At 23.5% G+C, this 20,917-nt stretch overlaps 8 protein-coding genes across 8 annotated transcripts; 4 read left to right on the forward strand and 4 right to left on the reverse strand.

The window, feature by feature from the left end:
• Window positions 1-202: 202 nt before the first annotated feature.
• On the forward strand, window positions 203-2,024 carry DICPUDRAFT_58375 (uncharacterized protein). The gene is made up of 2 exons (XM_003293180.1): window positions 203-717; window positions 788-2,024. Exons 1-2 carry the CDS (start codon window positions 375-377, stop codon window positions 1,864-1,866), a joined length of 1,422 nt encoding a protein of 473 aa, XP_003293228.1. The 5' UTR covers window positions 203-374; the 3' UTR covers window positions 1,867-2,024.
• A 154-nt stretch (window positions 2,025-2,178) lies between these two features.
• DICPUDRAFT_158038 (uncharacterized protein) lies at window positions 2,179-4,414 on the forward strand (the record flags this gene model as incomplete). The annotated part of the gene is made up of 5 exons (XM_003293181.1): window positions 2,179-2,401; window positions 2,482-2,852; window positions 2,922-3,383; window positions 3,459-4,072; window positions 4,144-4,414. The coding sequence occupies 5 exons, from the start codon at window positions 2,179-2,181 to the stop codon at window positions 4,412-4,414; spliced, it is 1,941 nt and encodes a 646-aa protein (XP_003293229.1).
• A 236-nt stretch (window positions 4,415-4,650) lies between these two features.
• DICPUDRAFT_158039 (uncharacterized protein) lies at window positions 4,651-8,097 on the reverse strand (the record flags this gene model as incomplete). Its single annotated transcript, XM_003293184.1, has 2 exons — window positions 4,651-7,438; window positions 7,607-8,097. 2 exons carry the CDS (start codon window positions 8,095-8,097, stop codon window positions 4,651-4,653), a joined length of 3,279 nt encoding a protein of 1,092 aa, XP_003293232.1.
• A 391-nt stretch (window positions 8,098-8,488) lies between these two features.
• On the reverse strand, window positions 8,489-9,726 carry DICPUDRAFT_50853 (uncharacterized protein). Its single transcript, XM_003293185.1, has 2 exons — window positions 9,494-9,726; window positions 8,489-9,418 (listed from the first exon to the last, which is right to left on the reverse strand). The coding sequence occupies exons 1-2, from the start codon at window positions 9,597-9,599 to the stop codon at window positions 8,595-8,597; spliced, it is 930 nt and encodes a 309-aa protein (XP_003293233.1). The 5' UTR covers window positions 9,600-9,726; the 3' UTR covers window positions 8,489-8,594.
• A 3,247-nt stretch (window positions 9,727-12,973) lies between these two features.
• Window positions 12,974-14,882, forward strand: DICPUDRAFT_158041 (uncharacterized protein; the record flags this gene model as incomplete). The annotated part of the gene is made up of 3 exons (XM_003293182.1): window positions 12,974-12,997; window positions 13,800-14,020; window positions 14,879-14,882. The coding sequence occupies 3 exons, from the start codon at window positions 12,974-12,976 to the stop codon at window positions 14,880-14,882; spliced, it is 249 nt and encodes an 82-aa protein (XP_003293230.1).
• Window positions 14,883-14,967: 85 nt separating this feature from the next.
• Window positions 14,968-16,142, reverse strand: DICPUDRAFT_93011 (calmodulin). The gene is made up of 5 exons (XM_003293186.1): window positions 16,116-16,142; window positions 15,690-15,916; window positions 15,238-15,433; window positions 15,137-15,163; window positions 14,968-15,054 (listed from the first exon to the last, which is right to left on the reverse strand). The coding sequence occupies exons 1-5, from the start codon at window positions 16,116-16,118 to the stop codon at window positions 15,052-15,054; spliced, it is 456 nt and encodes a 151-aa protein (XP_003293234.1). The 5' UTR covers window positions 16,119-16,142; the 3' UTR covers window positions 14,968-15,051.
• A 1,459-nt stretch (window positions 16,143-17,601) lies between these two features.
• On the forward strand, window positions 17,602-19,363 carry DICPUDRAFT_50859 (uncharacterized protein; the record flags this gene model as incomplete). Its single annotated transcript, XM_003293183.1, has 5 exons — window positions 17,602-17,733; window positions 17,910-18,302; window positions 18,378-18,494; window positions 18,572-18,820; window positions 18,961-19,363. The coding sequence occupies 5 exons, from the start codon at window positions 17,602-17,604 to the stop codon at window positions 19,153-19,155; spliced, it is 1,086 nt and encodes a 361-aa protein (XP_003293231.1). The 3' UTR covers window positions 19,156-19,363.
• A 50-nt stretch (window positions 19,364-19,413) lies between these two features.
• On the reverse strand, window positions 19,414-20,661 carry DICPUDRAFT_41727 (uncharacterized protein; the record flags this gene model as incomplete). Its single annotated transcript, XM_003293187.1, has 2 exons — window positions 19,414-20,440; window positions 20,513-20,661. The coding sequence occupies 2 exons, from the start codon at window positions 20,659-20,661 to the stop codon at window positions 19,414-19,416; spliced, it is 1,176 nt and encodes a 391-aa protein (XP_003293235.1).
• Window positions 20,662-20,917: the final 256 nt, after the last annotated feature.

The raw sequence follows: 20,917 nt of genomic DNA on the forward strand, positions 1-20,917 counted from the left end.
AATAATTAAATAAATTAAAAATTAAAAAAAAAATAAAATAATATTTTAAAAATATATTAAATTATATATCCTACTCCATATAAGTATTTATATGGTAAACTTAAAGTAATAATAAATTTTATATCTAATATTGATACTAAAATAAAAAAATAAAAAAATAAAAAAATTTTAAATTTAAATTTTTAAATATGTTTTTAATAATATTTAATAACCTCATTTAACATAAAATATAAACAAAATATAATATAAAAAAAAATATATTTGCTATATATAATCATATTCAAATAAAATTATATAATAATAAAATTATATAATAATAAAATTATAATAATAAATAATATATTATTTATTAATAAAATAATAATACAATAACAATGTCTTCAGTACCATTCATCCCAAAAGACATTAATGATATCAACTCATTATTAGTTACAATTTCGTCATCATTATCATTAGCTGGGTGTATTTTTATTGTTTTTATTTACATTTACTATAAAGAATTAAGAGAATTTCAATTAAAACTCATTTTCATAATGACCTTAAATGATTTAATAATATCAATAATATATTTAATAGCAACTCATGTCAGGCCGAAATTTTTCGAAACCCTTAGCAATTCTCTTCCGTTTCTTTGTAACTTTCCAGATTCTTTGCTACACTATTTCTTTTTAACATCATTCTGTTGGGAAATATGCATAGCCCATACTTTAATCCAAGGTAACTTTATTTTATCATAATATATTAAAATCTATTAAATTATATATTAACGAATTTGTAATTTATATAGTTATAAAATATAATAATGACAGAGTTGAAACATACTATAAATGGTATCATTTATTTTCATGGGGAGTATCAGCAATTTTACTAATAGGATTATTCTTTTTAAGAAACTACAAAGATTGCCACAGCAATTCGATATTTCCTCATTTATTATTTTTTATCCCAATGCTATTCACATGGGTTTTTAATGTAGCAGTATGTATTTTATTGGTCCAAACCTTTAAAGAAAGTGCCTCAAACCAAATAGTGTATAATTATAGCTATTATAATAGTAATAACATAAATAATAGACCAAGAAGGTTCAACATTGATAACATTCCAATAATTAATCCTATAATTAATAATAATATAATAAACCCCACAAATAATGATATCGATAGTAATAATTTAATAAACCACCAAAATAGTATCAACAATAGTGATAATCAAAACAATTCAAATCCCGATATTAAGAAAACCCCAAAAATAGTTTGGACATCAATTTTCTTTTTGTTTTCATTCGGCTTCACATGGAGTTGGATATTAATGGCAGTAATATTGGATTGCTTAGGTTTAGATAGCAAGTATGTGCTAATGGGCTCATATCTATTTGTTCCGCTACAGGGCTCAATGAATGCTATTATATATGGTATGAATGATAGATTAAGAAAGAATTTAAAAGAAAGTGTCAACAATGTAATTTTAAAAACACAACAAATGTATAATAAAAGCAATAACATGGATAATGGCAGTAATGAAAATTTTGAAAATGAATATCAAAATTTATTGGTTAACTATGACGACGAAGATGAAGATTATTATTACCCACTTCCATCCCCAAACTTTCCACCTCAAAATTTAACACAATTCCATCAACAACAAAATCATCATAACCACTATGGTGGAGATTCTCTAAATTTAGTTCCAAGTTATATCAATCAAGATGAAAATATTTTTATTGATCCAAAAAATTCAAATAATTTATATAATGCCCCTAACAATAACAATAACAATAATAACAATAGTAATAGTAATAATAATAATAATAATAATAATAATAACAATGATGATAATGATAATAATAATAGTAATAATATATTTTAAAAAATATGTAAAAAAAAATTTCACAAAAAAAAAAACTACAGTTTTTTAATATAATAATATAAAAAAAATAATAATAATATTTATTTTTATATTAATAAATCAATAAATAACTAATTATTTTTTTAAAATTTAAGAAAATAAATATTATTTATATTTATAAAAAAATTATTTATTTATTTATTTTTTTATTTTTTTTTTTTTAATTTTTTTTTTTTTCGTTTTTAAAAAAAAAAAAAAATTAAAATAATTTAAAATTTTTTTCATTCGTTTATATATATTTTGACGAAAACCATTTATAATTAGCTATAAAAAATGGATAAAGTTAATTATAGTATCGATCAATTATTAGATGAAACTACAAAATTAGTTTCAATGGGTATTATTACCAAACAAGAATGTAAAGATATTATGAAAAAAAGAGAATATCACGAAATCAAGATTTACAATAGAAATGCACACAAATCAGATTTCTTAACCTATATCAAATATGAATTGGATTTAGATAAATTATTTCACGAAAGAGGAAAAGAAAAACGTAGGTATTATATACTTATAACCAAACTATATTAATGTAAATCAGAAACAATATTAATAATTCATTTTTATTTATTATAGACATCGAATTTGATTTTAGATTAAGATCAGCATTAAGACATGCTTTTATTTTATTTGGTAGTGCAACAAAGAAATTCCCAAAAGATGAATCATTATGGATCAGTTCATTAAATATTAGAATGAGACGTGCAAGTAAAGAAGGTACTGGTAGATTATTCTCAATTGCTCTTCAAAACCTCCCAAGATCACCAAGACTTTGGAAATTAGCTGCAACTTTTGAATTTGAAGTTAATAAAAATATCCAAAATGCAAGAAATTTAATTCAAGCTGGTATTCAATTCAATAAAACCGATCATTCATTATGGCATCATTTCTTTTTAATGGAATTAACATATATTTCATTATTATATTCAGATATCAACTATTTAGATGTAATTATACTTTTAAATATTCCCTAAATTTAATTTAAACTAATTTTTTTTCTTTTTTTATCAATTTAGGAAATTAATAAAAATCAAAACTCTACTAAAGAAGATGAATCAACCTCAATTAGATTAAATTTAGATAACATGAGAAAAGAAGAAAAAGTAGAAAAAGATGAACTTATTACATTTGGTAAAGACATTTTAAACGCTGAAAAGTTAAAACAATCACCATTAATTAGAGGTCAAATTGCTCAAATCGTTTACAATAAAGCAATCAATAGTATTAAAGATGATTTCGACTTCAGAAAGAAATTTTATATAATCTCTTCAAAATTCTTAAACGTTGGTAAAGATGAACAAAACCCAGTTGGCGCAGGTGAACTCCTTCAAAAAGAAATCATAAAATCATTAAAACAAGATTTTGAAAATAGCGATAAAACCTATTTATTTTTAGCCTCAATCGAACAATCAAATTTACAAGAAACCATTATAAATAAAGTTAAAAGCTCAACAGAAATTTTAAAACAAGGTCTTTATGTAAATATTTGGCACCACCTATTATAATAGTCTAAACTAAATATCAAATATTAACAACATTTTTTTAATTTATAGGTTATTAAAAATGAAGATTATTTATTTAGCACCATCGATTTTATTAAAAAAGAAACTATTTTAAATATTAAATTAAAAGATAGCAGCATTGTTGAAGATATTTCAAAAACAATTTTACAATTTTATAAATATTCAATCGAAAATCAATTCTTAAAGGAAAATGGTTATTATTTTTATATTGAATTATTATTGGAAATAGGTTTAATGGAAGAAGCAATTAAAGTTTCAGAAGAATCACTCAATCTCTTTAAGAACTCACCAAAATTATGGAAACAAAGAATCAACCTTTTAATTAAAAACTCAGTAGTATTAAAATTATTCGAAAATTTAAATTTATCATTAGATATCAACAATGTCGACAAATGTTTTGAAATGGCTATTAAACACAGCTCAATTGAAAAATGTTTATTATCATCCAATGTTATCCTTGATTACTTTAAATATCAAGTAGCTTTCAAATTCGAAAAAGATTACAACAAAATTATAGAATTATTTAAAAAATTAATTAGATTATCTGATGGCAACAATTCAGTTCAAACCTCACTTAAAAACTTCATTTTAGACTATACATTTTTAAATTTACCAAAAGATAAATTAAAACCAGTTTATCAATTGTATGTATAAAATAATATATATGTTTTTTTTTTATATTTATACTAATTTTTTTTTTTTTTTTTAATATTAGATGCTTTAATTATTTACCAATTGAAAAAGAATTTTATCAAAAATGTATTTTATATCAAGAAGACAGAATTGAAAAAGATTTTAATGATATTAGATCACTTTATGAACATTGCCTTTCAATCAAAACAATCGAAACCAAAGATAAAGATATGTGGTTAAATTATAGAAACTTTGAATTAAAAGTTACTGGTGATATTCAAAGAGCAAATACTATTGCAGTCAGAGGTAAAAAATCATTAGAGGACCCATTAGAATTTATTTCCCAATTATAAAACAATTATTCCTTTTTCTAAAAAAAAAATAAAATAAAATTTAAAAAATACATAAAATTATAAAAAAAAGAATTATTTATTTTCGATATTATTATTATTATTTTTGTTTAAAATTATTATTTTATTATTATATAATTATAATTTTAGTTTAAATTATTTATTATTTATTTAGTTTTTTTTTTATTTTTTTTTTTTTTTTCGTTATATATTATATTATTGTTATATTATTATTATATTTATAATTCTAATTGTGATTTAATAAATGAAGAAAGTTGTAATTGTTTCATTTGTTGATTTGTTAAAATTGGGAAACCTTGAACACGGAAAAGATTGAATTTTTCTTGGGCTTTGGCGGCAGATGATGGAACGAATGATGGTGGTGGAGTTGGTTTAAAGTTGTCGGATCTAACAGAAACAAAGTTTGGATCTGCTAAGTTGGCTTCGTGTAAGAGGTTTCTAAAGATTCTTTTAACTTCGTTTTTATTTTCGCTTAAAGTTTTATGATTGTTAGCAATTAAGGTGAGGACCTTCTTATTTGAATCATATCTCTTTCCAGTTAATTCAGCAAGTCTTTGTTCGACACACTCTGGTAAACTGAAAGCTTGGATATTAACTCTCATAACAGCCTTTCTGTTAATCCATGAGTCTTGTTTAGTTTGATCGGTAGTATTTGATGATGATACAAATTGAATTGGGTATGTGAAAATATGTTGTCTTTGATTTGGAATCCAAGTTTGACGAGCTTCGAGGGCTTTAATGTCATCTTCACCAATTTTTTCTGGTCTGAACCATTCTTGGTCACCACCTTCTTGGAGGTAATGGAAGAGTTCAGTTTCTTCGAAAAGTTCTGGTTCTTGATCGCAACCTGGTGAAAGATCTCTAAAATCGTCATCTTCTTCATCAACTAATTCTTCGATTGGTGCAGCTTCCTCATCATATTCTTCATCAAACATTTTATTAACTTGAGCATTCTTTGGTGAAATGGTTGATTCTTGACCATTCATTCTGTAATCTAACATATCAAATGGTTTACCCATTAACCAACCATCGTTTGATTCGGCTTCGTCTAATTCTAATTTCCATCTTAATTTTTTATTAACAGTTGGGAGAGTAATAACACCTGAATCTTTAACAGCTGGTTTAAGATTAATATAGACACGTCTTTCATCATAAATTTCACTATCACCTTTGAATGATTCTTGTTCTGATGATGATTCAACTGAATTTGAGGAGGATGATGATGATGATGATGATGAGATTGATGAGATTGATGAGATTGATGAGATTGATGATTGATCTGATTCTAATGGTTGGTCTGATGTTGCTGAAGCAGAGGTAGTTTCATCAACTTCAATGTCTTGATTGAGAACTTCTTTAACAAAATCTGGGAATCTTTCTGGGTCTTGTTCAACCATTTCTTCTGAAACTGGCATAACTTCTGGTGAGAATTTTAATACTTTTTCTTGTTTTAAGAGACCAGATTCAGTAAGTTGATGTGATAAAACTCTAACAAGATCGGTATCCTTAAGTGGCATCTTGAAAACGATATCTCTATCAACTAAATCTCTAAAGGTGGTGTCATATTCAAAGTACATTGAATCTGGAACGGCTACATCACCATTGGCTTCTCTGATAACATTTTTATCGTGTTCAATAATATCTGGGTTAAAGAGGTTATTGGTTTTGTATGACTCGAAGATTTGGTCAACTAAATCGTGAGCAGTCTTTTCGTTAACTTCGACACCAATGAATCTATCGGCAATAGCACTTAATTCAGTTTCTTCGGCCTTTCTAATTTTAGCACTTAAAGCTTCTAAATCTGGTAAATCTGTTGGTAATGGTTGATACATTTTTTCTTCCTCAATAACACCATCTCTTTCGTCACCTGGTAATTTATAGTTTTCTAAGAACTCTTCTTCTTGCTTTCTTTGATTAACAATTGAATTCATGATGAGGTTGCCAATTGGGGCATCATCCATTTCAAGTCTACGTTGAGTAATACCAAATAAACCATCAGAAAGTTTTTCGGATGGGATTCCTTCTGGAGCTGGTAATTTTTCTTGATCAGCAAGAATTTCTTGTAATTTTTTAATTTCTTCATCTTCTTGACCTTTAACCAATTTAATTTCTGGTTCTTCAGTATAATCTTCCTCTACTATTGCAGATACTTTACTTTTAACAACAGTTTCAGTTTGAACAGGGCCATCATTTTTTGCAGCTAAAGATTCAAAGTCTTCAGTATAATCGTCTTCATTTTCAAAAATATCATCCATTTTTTGTCTACGATAATGTGGCTCTTCAGTAATATCCTCAGTTAGATCTTCAGATTGTTCTTCGACGACTTCTTCATCATATGGGAGAAGATCAATAATTTGATCTTCGTTTAATGGTGGTGAACCGGCACTTAATGAGATTTTAGCGGTATCTAATAAGGTATCAATTGATTGGGCGTTGGCAACTGATGGTCTATTCATTTGTTTATAGAATTCGTAATTCTCAACTAAAGATTCTTTGTATTTTTGTTGTTGGGTTAAATATTCTTCAATTTGAGCAGAATCGGATGAGGTAGAGTCTTGAATATCTTTATCATTTTCTTCGGCAAGAGTATCGAGGAATTTAACCATTGATGAATATGAATTTGGATTAGCAAAATCGAATGGATTAATTGAAAGAAGATTAATATATTCTTCATCAATTTCAGTTTGAAAACCTAAATCATTGTATTCATCCATCATAAGGGTTCTTGAAAGATTATGTGGATCTGAAATTTCAGTTCTTTCAACAATTCTTTGCCAAGCATCTTCTTCGTCTTTTTCAGCTAAAATGGTTTTACCTCTAAAATCTAATGCATTTCTAATTTGAACAACATCACGGTAATGTCTTTCTAAACTGCTGAGTTTATATTGTTTATTATTAGCTTGTAATTTTTTATTAAATAATCTTTCTTCTGCTCTTTTTGTTCTATATAAAAGATTTTGTTGAGTTGTAATTTCATTATACATTTTAACTAATGGTTTTTCGTATCTATAAAATAATAAATTAATTAATAAATTTATAAAATAAAAAGGAGAAAAAATTATATAAATAAATAAAATAAAAAAAAATAAATAAAAAAAAGCATATTATTGCTTTTGATTTAATATTGATATTGATGTTGATATTATTATTATTATTAATTGAATTTAAACTTACTGTTCTTTAAACTTGTTTAATTCTTGTGCAATATAATTTGTTTTAATATCAGAAACTGATTCATATGAAACCTTTTGAGTTTTGAATTGTGAACCTTTTAATTCTTGTTCTTTCTTTAATCTCTCTTTTTCCATAAGTGATTTAGTGGTAGTTTTAATGTTGAAAGCATCGTTGAAATCTACGTGTTGTTTTTTGAATAATTCGAAAACTTCTGGATTTTCACGATATCTCATCAACTTTAAATCTTTCATTGAGATACTTGCAAGCATTTCATCAAAATCTTTGACATCTTCTTGAATTTCTTCTTTCTTTTCAATGACTTTTCTTGTATCGATAACTAAATCTTCATCGTCGAAATCAACAAATTCGCTATATCTTTCTTTGTTTGAAGATTTTTTATCTGTTGCATAGTTTCTAATTGATGTGGTGCTATTAACACAACTCAATCGAATTTGATTCGATTTTTTAATTGAATTACCAACTCTATACATTTTTTTTTTTTCTTTTTTTTTCTATACTATATAAATATTAATCGTGTATTATTAAATATTTTTTTAAAACACACAAAAAAATAATCGATTTTATATAAAAACACAAAAAAAAAAACAATTCAATATTAAAGTTGTTGTTATTAAAAACAAAGAAAAAAAAATAATGATAATCAGAAAAAAAAAAAAAATTTTAAAAAAATTTAAAAAAAAAAAAAAAAAAAAAAAAATAGAAATTTTTTTTTTTGTAAGCGAATGTTTTTCGTATTTTATAATTTTTCCACACAAAAAAATTAGGGGGGGCCATGAAAAAAAAAAAAAAAAAAAAAAAAATGAAAGTAAAGAAATGATTAAATAAAACTTTATGAAAAATCATAAATTTTTTTTTTTTTTTAAATTTTGTAATATATTACATTTTTATTATATTATTTTAATATATATTATTTTAAATATATATCAATTATATCAATTATATTATTATTATATTATTTTTATTATGATCAACTAAATTGAATTGAATTTTTAGGATTATTTTGCCAACGTAAATCTCTTAGTTCTGAATTTAATAAACTTATTTGTTGTGTAAAATGTTGATTCAATGTGGAATATTGTGCAATTTGTTGTTTTTGATTTTGATTTTCTTTTTCTAATTGTAACAGTCTGAGTTCTTGTTGATGATATTTCTCTTGAGAACTTGATTCACGATCGGCCAAATCTTTAAGATGGTTGATTGTTTGTCTTTTTTCCTCTTCATTTTTATCTTTATTATAATGAAGCTCTTGTTTGATGTGTGCTAAATCATCCTCTAAATTTGAAATTCTTTCTTTTAATTTATATTTTTTAACTACCCATCTTGGATCCTTTAGTTTTTTTTCTGGGGTTTCATCAGGATTGAACTGTGAAATAACGGTTGGTTTAAATTCATTTTCGAATTGTTGTTTAAAATTAGCCAGTTGACTTGGACTAATTGAAATTCTATTGGCTGTAGACATTAGTGTATCAACATCGATTTTGGTTTTAGTTTCATTTCTAAAATAACTCATTGCTTGTGAGTTTTCTGTACATTCGAGCAAATCATCTTGAATAATTTGGAATATAGCCAATGCTATACTGAAAAATGCTTCTAAACCTTGGAAAAATATAACATCCAATATTCTTGTGGCAACTTCATCCGAAAAGTGATATGCAAACACTGTTAAAAACCATGGTGATGTAAATATTGAGGTATCTAATTCTATATCATTTAAATGCTTATGTAGTTTTGGAAATAAATCTTCAACAAATTTTTTTAATTGAAAAACTCTAAGTTGTAATTCTTTCATACCTATATTTAATTTGAAAAAAAAAAAAAAATTATTAATATTCTATAATTTTAAATTTTACAATTAAATTTACTTACCAACACCATAGAAATCTCTCATAACACCATTAAAAAATCTTACTAAAATATGAAATGCTTCTTCTTCTGATAAATAGGGTATTATTAAAGCAGCTACAAATGACATACCTTGGCAATAACCAATCTCTGGGTCATAGAGTGATATAGCTTTTAAAACTTTTTCTAATTGGGTGATATAGACTTCGACCAATTTACTATCGGTATCAGGAAAAGATCTAATTAAATCAACTCTAATTTGCTCTTCGTCTTTTGATGGGAATTTAATAATACTACGATAGAAGCATTTATGTGGTTTATTTGTTGGATGGTTATTATTATGATTTTTTAATATCTGTGCTGGTGTTAGTTGTTCGCTACTGCTATTATTTATAGATATAATGGTTGGTGACATTACTGCTTGTGGTGAGTTTGGAACACCTAAACTATTATTTAACCCACTACCGCTACTTGAACTCTTTTTTAATGAACCACCTGAATTATTCATTACAGCACCACCTCCATCTGATGATATTGATGAAAAGTGGCCTCCACTATCGAATAAAGAATTACTTGAGGATTTAAAAATTGGGGTTTGACTTAGAGGTGTGGATAGTGGTGTAGATAGGGGTGTAAGAGTTGGGATGTTTGTATTGTTTCTTTCTAATGAATGTGATAAAGCTAATACTGTACATGTTGGAATTGGTGATCTTTGGGGAATCATATTTGATAGGTGGTACCAAACCATAGGTCTATGCTTATCTGGAATGCCTTGATATATATATTTCTTTAGGGTTGGTCTAAAATGAGGTTCAGACCATTCCTCCCAATTTGAAGTGATCATCGACCAAACTGACTCTGTAGAATAAGACATTTGAGAACCTAAATTATTGTTATTGTTATAATAATGAGTATTATTTGGATTGGTTGAATTATTAGTTAATTTTGGGGATATATTTGAATTATGATCAATAATTATATTAGGATTATTGCTATTATTATTACTATTATTATTATTATTTATATTACCACCACTACTAGTTAATCTATTTAGTGGTGATTGTCTATTTGGTGATAGTGAACTTTCATTCATCATTGGTTTTTGGGGTATGTAGTAAATAGTATTGCCCGGTAATGAACTCTTTCTATAAATTTTTGGTGGTTTAACAAGACTTGTATGGTATGATGGTGATGGATGCTGGACTAAAGGTGAAACAATACCACCTGGTGAATATGATGATATGGTAAGTGAGACAGGTTTGAATCCTTCAAGTGTCGCTGAATAGTTGTGTGGTAAGCCATTGCTACTACCATTCATATTAATACCATTTATAGCTTTACTATTATCAATTGATAGGGGTGGTGTACTTGCTGTTGAGCTACCTGATGGTGTATTTACACCACTACTAATATTGGATAGTGGACTATTTAATAAGACATTATTGTTATTACTGTTGCTGCTATTGTTATTACTTGCAGTATTTGTTTTATTTTCATTATTACTATCTGTAGTTTTTGATTTTCTAAAGAAATTAAAGAATCTTCTTTTTGGTTGCTGCTGTGCAGGTGGTGGTATGGCTGAATAATTAAAACTATTTGGTGACGTCGACGTTGTAGTAGTGGTAGTAGTGGTGGTAGTAGTTTGATGTGTATCATTATTAACCATTTGTTCATTTTTTTCGCTATTGATATTTTCTAAATCTAATTTGTCACATAAAACATCGTTCTTATTCTTGTCGGCTAAAGCAATAGTATTTTCTACATTTTCCAATGATGGTGGAGATGAACATATATTATTTGAGGATAATACTGGTGAAAGTTTCTCGTCAGGTGATAGTGGTGATGGTGATGGTGATGGTGATTGTGATTTTACCTTTTTATCTTTTTTATCTTTACCTAGTTTTAAAGCTCTGGGTGATATAATACTTTTTGTTACTTCACTAAATGATTTTTCTTTTTTGGGTGTTAACCCACCTTTAGATCTGGAGGATTTTGGTGAAGTAGGGGTATTTGGTTGAGGTGGTGTTTGCTGTTGTTCGGTTGAACTATTACTATTTAAAATTGGTAAAGGGTCTTGTAAAAAGCTTAAAGGTATATTTGGAATATTTTTATTAGAATTAGAGGCGCTGTTTTTATGATTTATTAAAAATGCATTATTTCTTGAACTTGATAATGAAGATTGTGATTGTGTAATATCAAATTCCGAAGAGATTGAAATGTCACCAGAGCTATCACTTGATGTACAATCTTCGTCAGAGTTATCAAATACTGACATCTCTGAGTAAATATTACTATTTTTATTATTATTATTATTATTATTATTATTATAACCAATGTCAAAGTTACTAGTTTCTACAATAATATTACTACAACTATTATTATTTGGTATTTTATTGACACCAGATGAAGATAGAACTTGCTGCTGTTTAATTTGTTCTTCTTCTTCCTCTTCTGGTTGTTGTAATTGTTCCTCTTTTGAAGAACTTAAAATATTATTATTACTATGATTACTATTAAATAAAATAGTTTCTTTATCACTATTTTTATTACTATTATTATTGTTGTTATTATCAGTAATAGTGTTACTATTTAATGGTGATTCAATCATTTATATTGAAATATTTTATTAAAAAATAAAACAAAGAAAATTAAAAAAAAAAAGAAATTATTACAAAACAAAATATTTTAATTTTGTCCAAAATTAAAATATTTAATTGTTATTTTATTATTGCTATGGATAGTATTAACTAGCAATATAGTATTTAAAATAATATATTACTATATTATTATTATTATTATTATTATTATTGAAAAAATGTAATATTAAAAAGAAAAATAACAAATTACAAAAATATTATATTTTTTTTTTTTTTTTTTATGATATTATTTTGATAATATTATTTGTAATATTATTATTTCTATTTATAATAATACATATAGTGTGTGATAGTATAATATATTAAATTAAATGATACAATAACAAAAAAATTGAAAAAAAAAATAAAAATTTAATAATATTTTTTTATTTATTTTATTTTATTTATTTATTTTTTTTTTATTTAAAATAATATTAATCACACACATACTCTCTATTTCACACACACAAACACAGACCACTAAAACACACAAAACACTTTACCACCAAACACACCAAAATTATTCAAAAAAAATTTTGAAATGATATGTTTATATTTGGAGTAACACCCAATTTAATAGCGCTTTTTTTAAAATTATTTATTTGTTATATAAATATGTAAATATTATATGTGTGTCTCTCGAAAATTAAATAAAAAAAAAACAAAAAAAAATTTTAAATCTGTGTGTTTAGATATTTATATTTCTACAAAAAGTGGATACAAAAATATACCAATTTAAGAAGAAAAATAATTGGGTGTATATGAAAGCAACAGTGATATTAAAAACTTTATTTTTATTTAATTTTTTTTTTAATTACAAAAATATTTATATCACACACACATAAATTTATATTTATTTCCTATTATAATGAAAATTGGTATGAAACAAGTGGTAATAACTATAATATAAATATTTGATAACTACTATAAATCAAAAGATTGTTTTTTAAAAATAAAACATTATAATCTTAATCTAAAAAAAAAAAAAAAAAAAAAAAAAAAGAAATAATAGTAACTTTGATTGAAAACATAATGCTGTTTATTGTTGTCTTTATTTAAAATTATTTTTATTGTTGTGTTATTGTTATTGTTTTTGTTTTGTTGTTTTGAATTATTTAATTAAACATACTTTTTTTAAATATTAACAATAAAGATTAATCAAGCTATAAGATTTACCCCTAAATTTTAAAATAAAAAACTTTGAGCCCTGTTTTAACCTATATATAAATATACACAAATAAATATTTAAAATAAAAATAAAAAAAACTATTAAAAAAATAAAAAATAAAAAATAAAAAAAGGTATTGTACAATTAATATTATAATAATATAATTAATATAATTTTTTTTTTTTTTATTTTCTTATTTAATAAAATAAAAAAATAAAAAAAATAAAAAAAAAAATAAAAAAAAATTAATTTAAAAATTAAACCGAATTTTTTTTTTTTGAAAAAACAATGGTTGTGATGATTTTAAGATAAAGAATTATGATTATTTTAGTAAAGAATAACTTTTTTTTTTTTTTTTTTTGTTTTTCCAGTTAATACATTCTACTCTAAAAACATTTTGACAAACTATTAAGAAGTGAATCAAATGAAAATATTGAAGATGTATCTTCAACTCCAATACCAACACCACCAAAAACACCCCCTAGAACAACAATGACAACAACCAGCAAAATAACAAATATTTTAGAAAGATAGTAATAGTGAGTTTAATGATATAATAAACCCAAACTTTAATGATAACACTAGTAATAATAATATCAGTATGAATAGTAACAATAGTAATAATCCAAATAGAATCCAATATAATATAGAAACTATTGATACAGGTAATGAATTAATTTATAGCCCAGAAAATTTTTCACCAGCCGTAAGGTATAATATTTTGTATTTCATGTCAATTAAATCTGTGTATATATTCTTTATTTGATAGGTGAGTTGTATAATGGTTTGTTCTGTTTTTCTGGTTTTTCTATATCTTTCCTCGAGTTGTTAGTTGAGGTTGCGGACATTTCCTTTTGTAATCACTTTCTTTTACCATGGTTGGAAACTTGCTCTTATATATCTCATATGCACAGATTTTTGTGTTTCTGCTATTGTAAAGATAATGAGTTGAAAATTTTGAATTAATTATTCTCTAATTGTTGGTCATAATCTTCTTTAATTGTTTGTTTCTCTTATTCATCTGCATATTTGTGTCTGATTGTTAACTCTTTCTTTCATATTTCACTTTCATTTATGATTGCTATTTCTTTACTTTTATAATACATTTTTATTTTATTGATTAAATTATCCTATACTTCTATTATGTCGTTTTTGTTCATGTTATTTTCCAATTATTTTGTATACTTCTTCTATTGTATAGCTTTATAACCTTTTAGATAAGTGTTTAGATACAAATCTATTTGCAAGAATCAGTGCACTTAAACATCCCTTTATTTCAAAAAGCTATATCAAATAAAAAAAAAAGATATATTCTTTTTTTATTATTTTTTTAACTTATGGATTATTTAATCAAATTTTTTTTTTTTTTTTTTTTTTTTTTATTATAAATCAATTATATAAAATTTTAAAAACTATTTAATAAATTTTTAAAATAATAATCATTCTCTCTGTTTTAACTCTATAGGGTGATTATCATTAAATCTATAAATTTTTCAAAAAAAATAAACGAAATGGAATGTGTAAAAAAAATTCTCTGTCCCATAAATTTTTTTTTTTAAGCAGATGATCAAGATTAGAGAAATGGATCTATTTTTTTTTTAAAAGATAAACCAATGATTTAAATACACAATATTTATACAATAAAAAAAATTTTAATGAAACATTTTAAATAATGATAATACTAAAATATTTTTACAACATAGAAAGAATAATTTATTTATTTTTTTGGAGGTGGTTTTTATTTTTTATACTAAATTTTTTTGGAGGATCAAAATATTTTACTGCAAATTAAAAAAAAATAAAAATAAAAAATTAGTAAATGATTCGAATGGGTAAATAATAATAATATAACAAAACACTTACTTTAGAGATCATCATTTTAACAAATTCCTGAAAAAATTTAAAAAAAAAAAAATTAATAAATATATGAACTTCCAAATAGGTCTAAAAATAAAAATACTTACTTCGTAGTTAATTTGACCATCACCATCTAAATCAGCTTCTCTAATCATTTCGTCGACTTCTTCATTTGTTAATTTTTCACCGAGTGAGGTCATGACGTGTCTGAGTTCAGCAGCAGAGATGAAACCGTTACCGTCTTTATCGAAAACTTTGAAGGCTTCACGAATTTCTTCTTCAGTATCATTATCTTGCATTTTACTATATAAAAAAATATAAAAAAAATGTTAGTAAAATTATAATTTTTTTTTTTTTTTTTTGAAAATTAAATTTTTTGTTGTTCACTGATTTATCATTTGCTATATAATTAGATATAATATCACTATTTCTAAAATAAAGTGTTATTTTAAATTGAAACTCCAATTATTTTGATAGTATTAAATAACCATATTATATGCAATTGATTTTTTTTTTTTTTGGCTGTTGCTAAACTATTTATATATAATTGAAAACCTACCGAGCCATCATGGTTAAAAATTCTGGGAAATCAATGTTACCGTTACCATCGGCATCAACTTCATTGATCATATCTTGTAATTCAGCTTCAGTTGGGTTTTGACCTAATGATCTCATAACGGTACCTAATTCTTTGGTGGTAATACTTCCATCACCATCTTTATCAAAGAGTGAGAAAGCTTCTTTGAATTCGGCGATTTGTTCTTCGGTTAAGGCTTCTTGTGATGACTATGAAATGTTTAAAATAAAATGTTAGTTAATCAATCTATAATTTCAAATAAAATAAATGAAAAAAAAAAATACACAAAATAAAATAAAAAATATCAACACCAACAATATTAGCAAAATAAGCAAAACAAACAAATTAAACCAATGTATGAAAAGAAAGAAAAATTGAATAAAAAGAAATATATATAAATAAATTTACCATTTTATATACAATATAATAAAAAAATTTTGGATATTTAATAAAAAAAAAAAAAAAAAAAGTTTTGTGTGTTTTTTTTAAAAAAATAATTTAAAAAATTTTAAAAAAAATTTAAAAAAAAAAAAAAAAAAAAAAAAATTTTATTAAGAAAAAATGGGTGGCTATTTATTTTCATTTTATTTTTTTTTTTTTATTTTTTTTTTTGTTAAGCAGATTTTATAATTATAATTATTATAAATACTTTTTTTTTTTGTTGAATAATATTTGAGAATAATTAATAAATAATAATTAATAAATAATAAATAATAAATAATAAATAATAAATAATAAATAATAAATAATAAATAATAAATAATAGATTAAAATCTATTTTTTTATCTCTTTTATTTTATTTTCCACTTTGTGACAAAATTACCAAAAAAATAAAAATAAAAATAAAATAAAATTGAATTTGAGTAAAAGTAAAATTAAGTTTTTTTTGGTTGATTAAATATCATTATTTTTGAATAAAAAATTGAATTTATAGGTTTATTTTATCTGTATGTTTAACAGATTTTGAAAAATTGAGTATAGAATAATCAAAATAATTTTTTTTTTTTAATTTTTTTTATTTTTTCATTTTTTTTTTTAAATTTTTATTTTTTGTTTTAAAATTTTTTTTGAAAATTATATTATAGTTAATTATATATATTATAATATCCAAAAAAAGATAAATATCCAAATTCTTTCTCAATCGAGAAAGAAGAAATTTAATCAAAAAAAAAAAAATGTTTAATGTTGTTGGGTATGTATTTAATTCTTTATTTTAATAAAAAAAAAGTTATTTAAACAAAAACCTATAATTTAAAGATCTAAATAAAATAGTAAAATATAAACACATACTCACATACAAATACCACACCACACACACACATACTTATATACACACAACATCACACACTAGAAATACAGAAATTAAATACTTAATTATATATGTTTAAGTGAATATTGATAACAAAATGCAAATATTAAAATAAAATAATAAAATAATAAAATAATAAAATAATGAAACATAAAAATAATAAAATAACAAAATAATAATAAAATTATATAAAAAACATTACTATTAGTACAAACAAATAGTAGATTACTTAAAATTTTTTTTTAATTTAATTTATTTTTAATTAAAAAAAAAAAAAAAAAAAAAAGTAAAAAAATACACACAAATAAAGTAAAAAAAAAAAAAGCAAAAATTAAACATAAAATTTTTTGTGTTGTTATATATTTATAAATAAAATATAAATAAAATATAATAGTCTATTTTTTATTTTTTGTGTTTTTGAATTTGTTTAAAGAATAATATAAAACTACTATAGATACACTACAGTTGAATTTCAATCCAGTAATATTAATATAACATATTTTTATTTTTATAATAATAATAATAATAATAATAATCACATATAAATAATCAAAAATGATGGCATTTCTTTCATCTTTTAGTCTTATGTGGATTGTTGCGGGAGTATGTAGTGGCGTAGCAACATTATTATCATTTTATCTTATATATAAACATCTTAGGAATTATACAGATCCAGAATTACAAAAATATATAGTTAGAATTTTATTAATGGTACCAGTATGTATTAAATATCAAATATATATTTAAATATAGGGAACAATTGTATCTCAAATAGAAAATGAAAATTTGTGGATTGTTTCTTTAGGGATGCTATTTAAATTATCTTTTGGATAATTGAATTTTAAGAAAGTTTAGATTTTCAATATTAATACAGATTTTATATTGTTATTTAGATTTATGCTATCGATAGTTGGTTATCATTAAGATTTGTAAAATATAGTTTATATTTTGATGTTGTTAGGGATACATATGAAGCATATATTTTATATTGTTTCTTTTCACTTATTGTAACTTACACAAATAAACAAGAAGGTGGTTTACTAGAAGTTCTTCACAGCAAGGAACCTATGACACATCCTTTTCCACTTCAATTTTTACCAAGGATTAAACTAGGAAGAAGTTTTTTAACAAATTGCAAAAGATTTGTATTACAGTTTGTATTTGTTAAACCAGTTATAGCAATTATATCATTGGTATTGGAAACACAGGGAAAATATGGTGAGGGTGAGTTTACTCCTTTAAAAGGTTATGTTTGGTTAACAGTTGTAGAAAATATTTCAGTTGGTGTAAGTAGTTAATTTTTATTGATTTGAATAAAATAATATTCCGATTACTAATTTTTAAATTTTTTTTAAAAATAGTTGAGTTTGTATTATTTAGTTTTGTTTTATAAGGCGACCGAAGAAGAATTAAAGCCTTTCAAACCACTTGGTAAATTTTTATGTATTAAATCGATTATCTTTTTTGCTTTTTGGCAAGTAGGTATCATATGAGTATTATAGTTTTATATTTTTCCCCTTTTTTTAATACTAACCACTTACCTTTTAAATTATAGGGTGTTGCCATTTCATTTTTAGTTTATTTTGGTGTTATTTCAGCAGTTCAAAATTGGTCAGTAGAGTCTATTTCATCAGCATTACAGGATTTTATCACATGTATTGAGATGGTAATTTTAGCGGTTTGCCATCATTTCTTTTTCTCCTATCAAGAATTTAGAAATCCAGACAAAGTTCCATTTATCTATGATAAAAGAACTAAAACATTCTTTAACAATCCTAAAACAAATATTACACCAATCATTAAGGTAATTATTTATAATTAAAAAAATAATTTTATGTTATATATAAATATGTAAAAAAAAAAAAAAAAAAACTTAAAATTTTTAAAATTAAATATTTAATTTAAATCTATTACTAATTAATTTATTAATTTTAATATTTTTAGAACTTTTTTACAAATGTTACAAATATATCGGATGTTATCTCAGATACAAGAGAAACATTTATTTTACCGCTATTATCACCAGAGCATGAGGCTTGTAAGGAAGAGGCCAAAAAATTAATAAGCGATAATAAAATAGAAACAATAGATTCACTAGAAGAGTCAATGGATGTAATGGGAAATGAAATTGAAATATAACAATAGTTTAAAATAATATCAATATAAAAGTTTCAATATAATAGTTTCAATATAACAGGTCTCAATAGTTTTGTATTTAATAAATTTAAAATTTTTTTTTTTTCAATTACTCGATAAAAAAAAAAATTAGGTTATAATATTAGGTTATAAATCAATAGTATTTTAAATAATAAAATAAAATTCTAAAATAATAATAATTTAATAATCTAAAATAATTTTTTTTTTTGTTTTTAAAATTTATTTATTTTTCTTTATTATTTACCAGTATTTATTTGGTTTAAAAGTTTTAAAAATATTATTATCTTTATTAATAACATGATAATTTGAAAACATTGCGGCGGTTAAACAACTGTGGTTTGGAATTATTCTAATTTTTGAACCAATCTTGTATTTTGAAAAATCAATTGGTGAACCATTTGAACTTTGAACTTTACTTACCTCTTGACTTGCTGCAACAATTCTTAAATTTGTATCATCATAAACAATTCCAAAATTAGGGCTATTACGATTTTTTAAATGGGTACAACCTGGATCGCTTGAAAGTGCTAATGACCCGGCATCTATAAGTATTTCATTTCTTTCTGGGTAAACACTGACTATGGTTGCCAAAACATGAACCCCAACATCATCAATTGAACAATTACCTAACTCCATTTGCATTAGATCATAAAATGTGTAGTTTCCTGGATGAATTTCAGTAACACCATAGCTTGTTAAATCGTCAGGTAAATGAGAGCAAACTGGTGTCGAGCCAATAGAAACATTCTCTACATGATAACCAAGCGATTTTAATTTCTTTCCATAGTCACCAGTTACACGGGCTTCTTCTTTTGCTAATTCTTTAATTTCTTCTGGAGTGTTGCATTTATATGAATGGCCAGAGTGAGAGTAAATACCTTGAAAATCGAAATAGTCTTTAAATTCTCCTTTAGTAATTAAATGAACCAAATCAGTAGTTGATTGTAACTCTGGACTTGCACCAGCTCTATGATAACCACAGTCGATCTTTAAAAAAACTGACCATCGCTTTGAATATTTTGGGTTGGTCTTTGAGAACTCTACCATACTATTAACATGTTCAATATTATCAAACATTATATTTAAACGTTCGATATCTAAATGAATTTGATAGGCCTCATCAACTTTGTTTGGTGATATTGGTGTTGCATATAGGATATTTGAAAAATCTTTTGAAAAGAACCTGGCTTCACTTAATGTTGATACAATAATCTTTATAACCTGATCTTTATTTTGGTTTTTTTCAAATTGATATTTACCTATTTCCCTAAAAATTTAAAATAAAATATATAAGTAAATATATATAAAAAATAAAAAAATTTTAAATTTAAACAATTACACTGTTTTATGAGTTTTCATATGAGCTCTTACATCAACACCCAAACTATGAGCTCTTTCATTCATTTTAATACAATTGTTTCTAACTACTGGGTCTAATACTAAAACACATGGTGTTGTTAAATCTTCAATTTTGATGTCTTTTTGCATTTTATTTTTGATTACATATACAAGGTATGAATAAGTTAAAAAAAATAAAAAAAATAATAAAAATGATAAAAAATATTAAAAAAATAAAAATATAAAAAAAATTTAATTTAAAAAATAAAAAAAATAAAAAAAATAAAAAAAATAAATAAAAAAATAAAAATCTCTTTATGGCTTTTTTAACTGCCATTTTAAGTTAAATAGTTTTATTTTGATTAAATTTTGATAATTTTATTATTTTTTTTAAAATATAATAAAT

Source organism: Dictyostelium purpureum (genome assembly GCF_000190715.1).
Source record: "Dictyostelium purpureum unplaced genomic scaffold DICPUscaffold_406, whole genome shotgun sequence".
Taxonomy (NCBI): Eukaryota; Evosea; class Eumycetozoa; order Dictyosteliales; family Dictyosteliaceae; genus Dictyostelium; species Dictyostelium purpureum.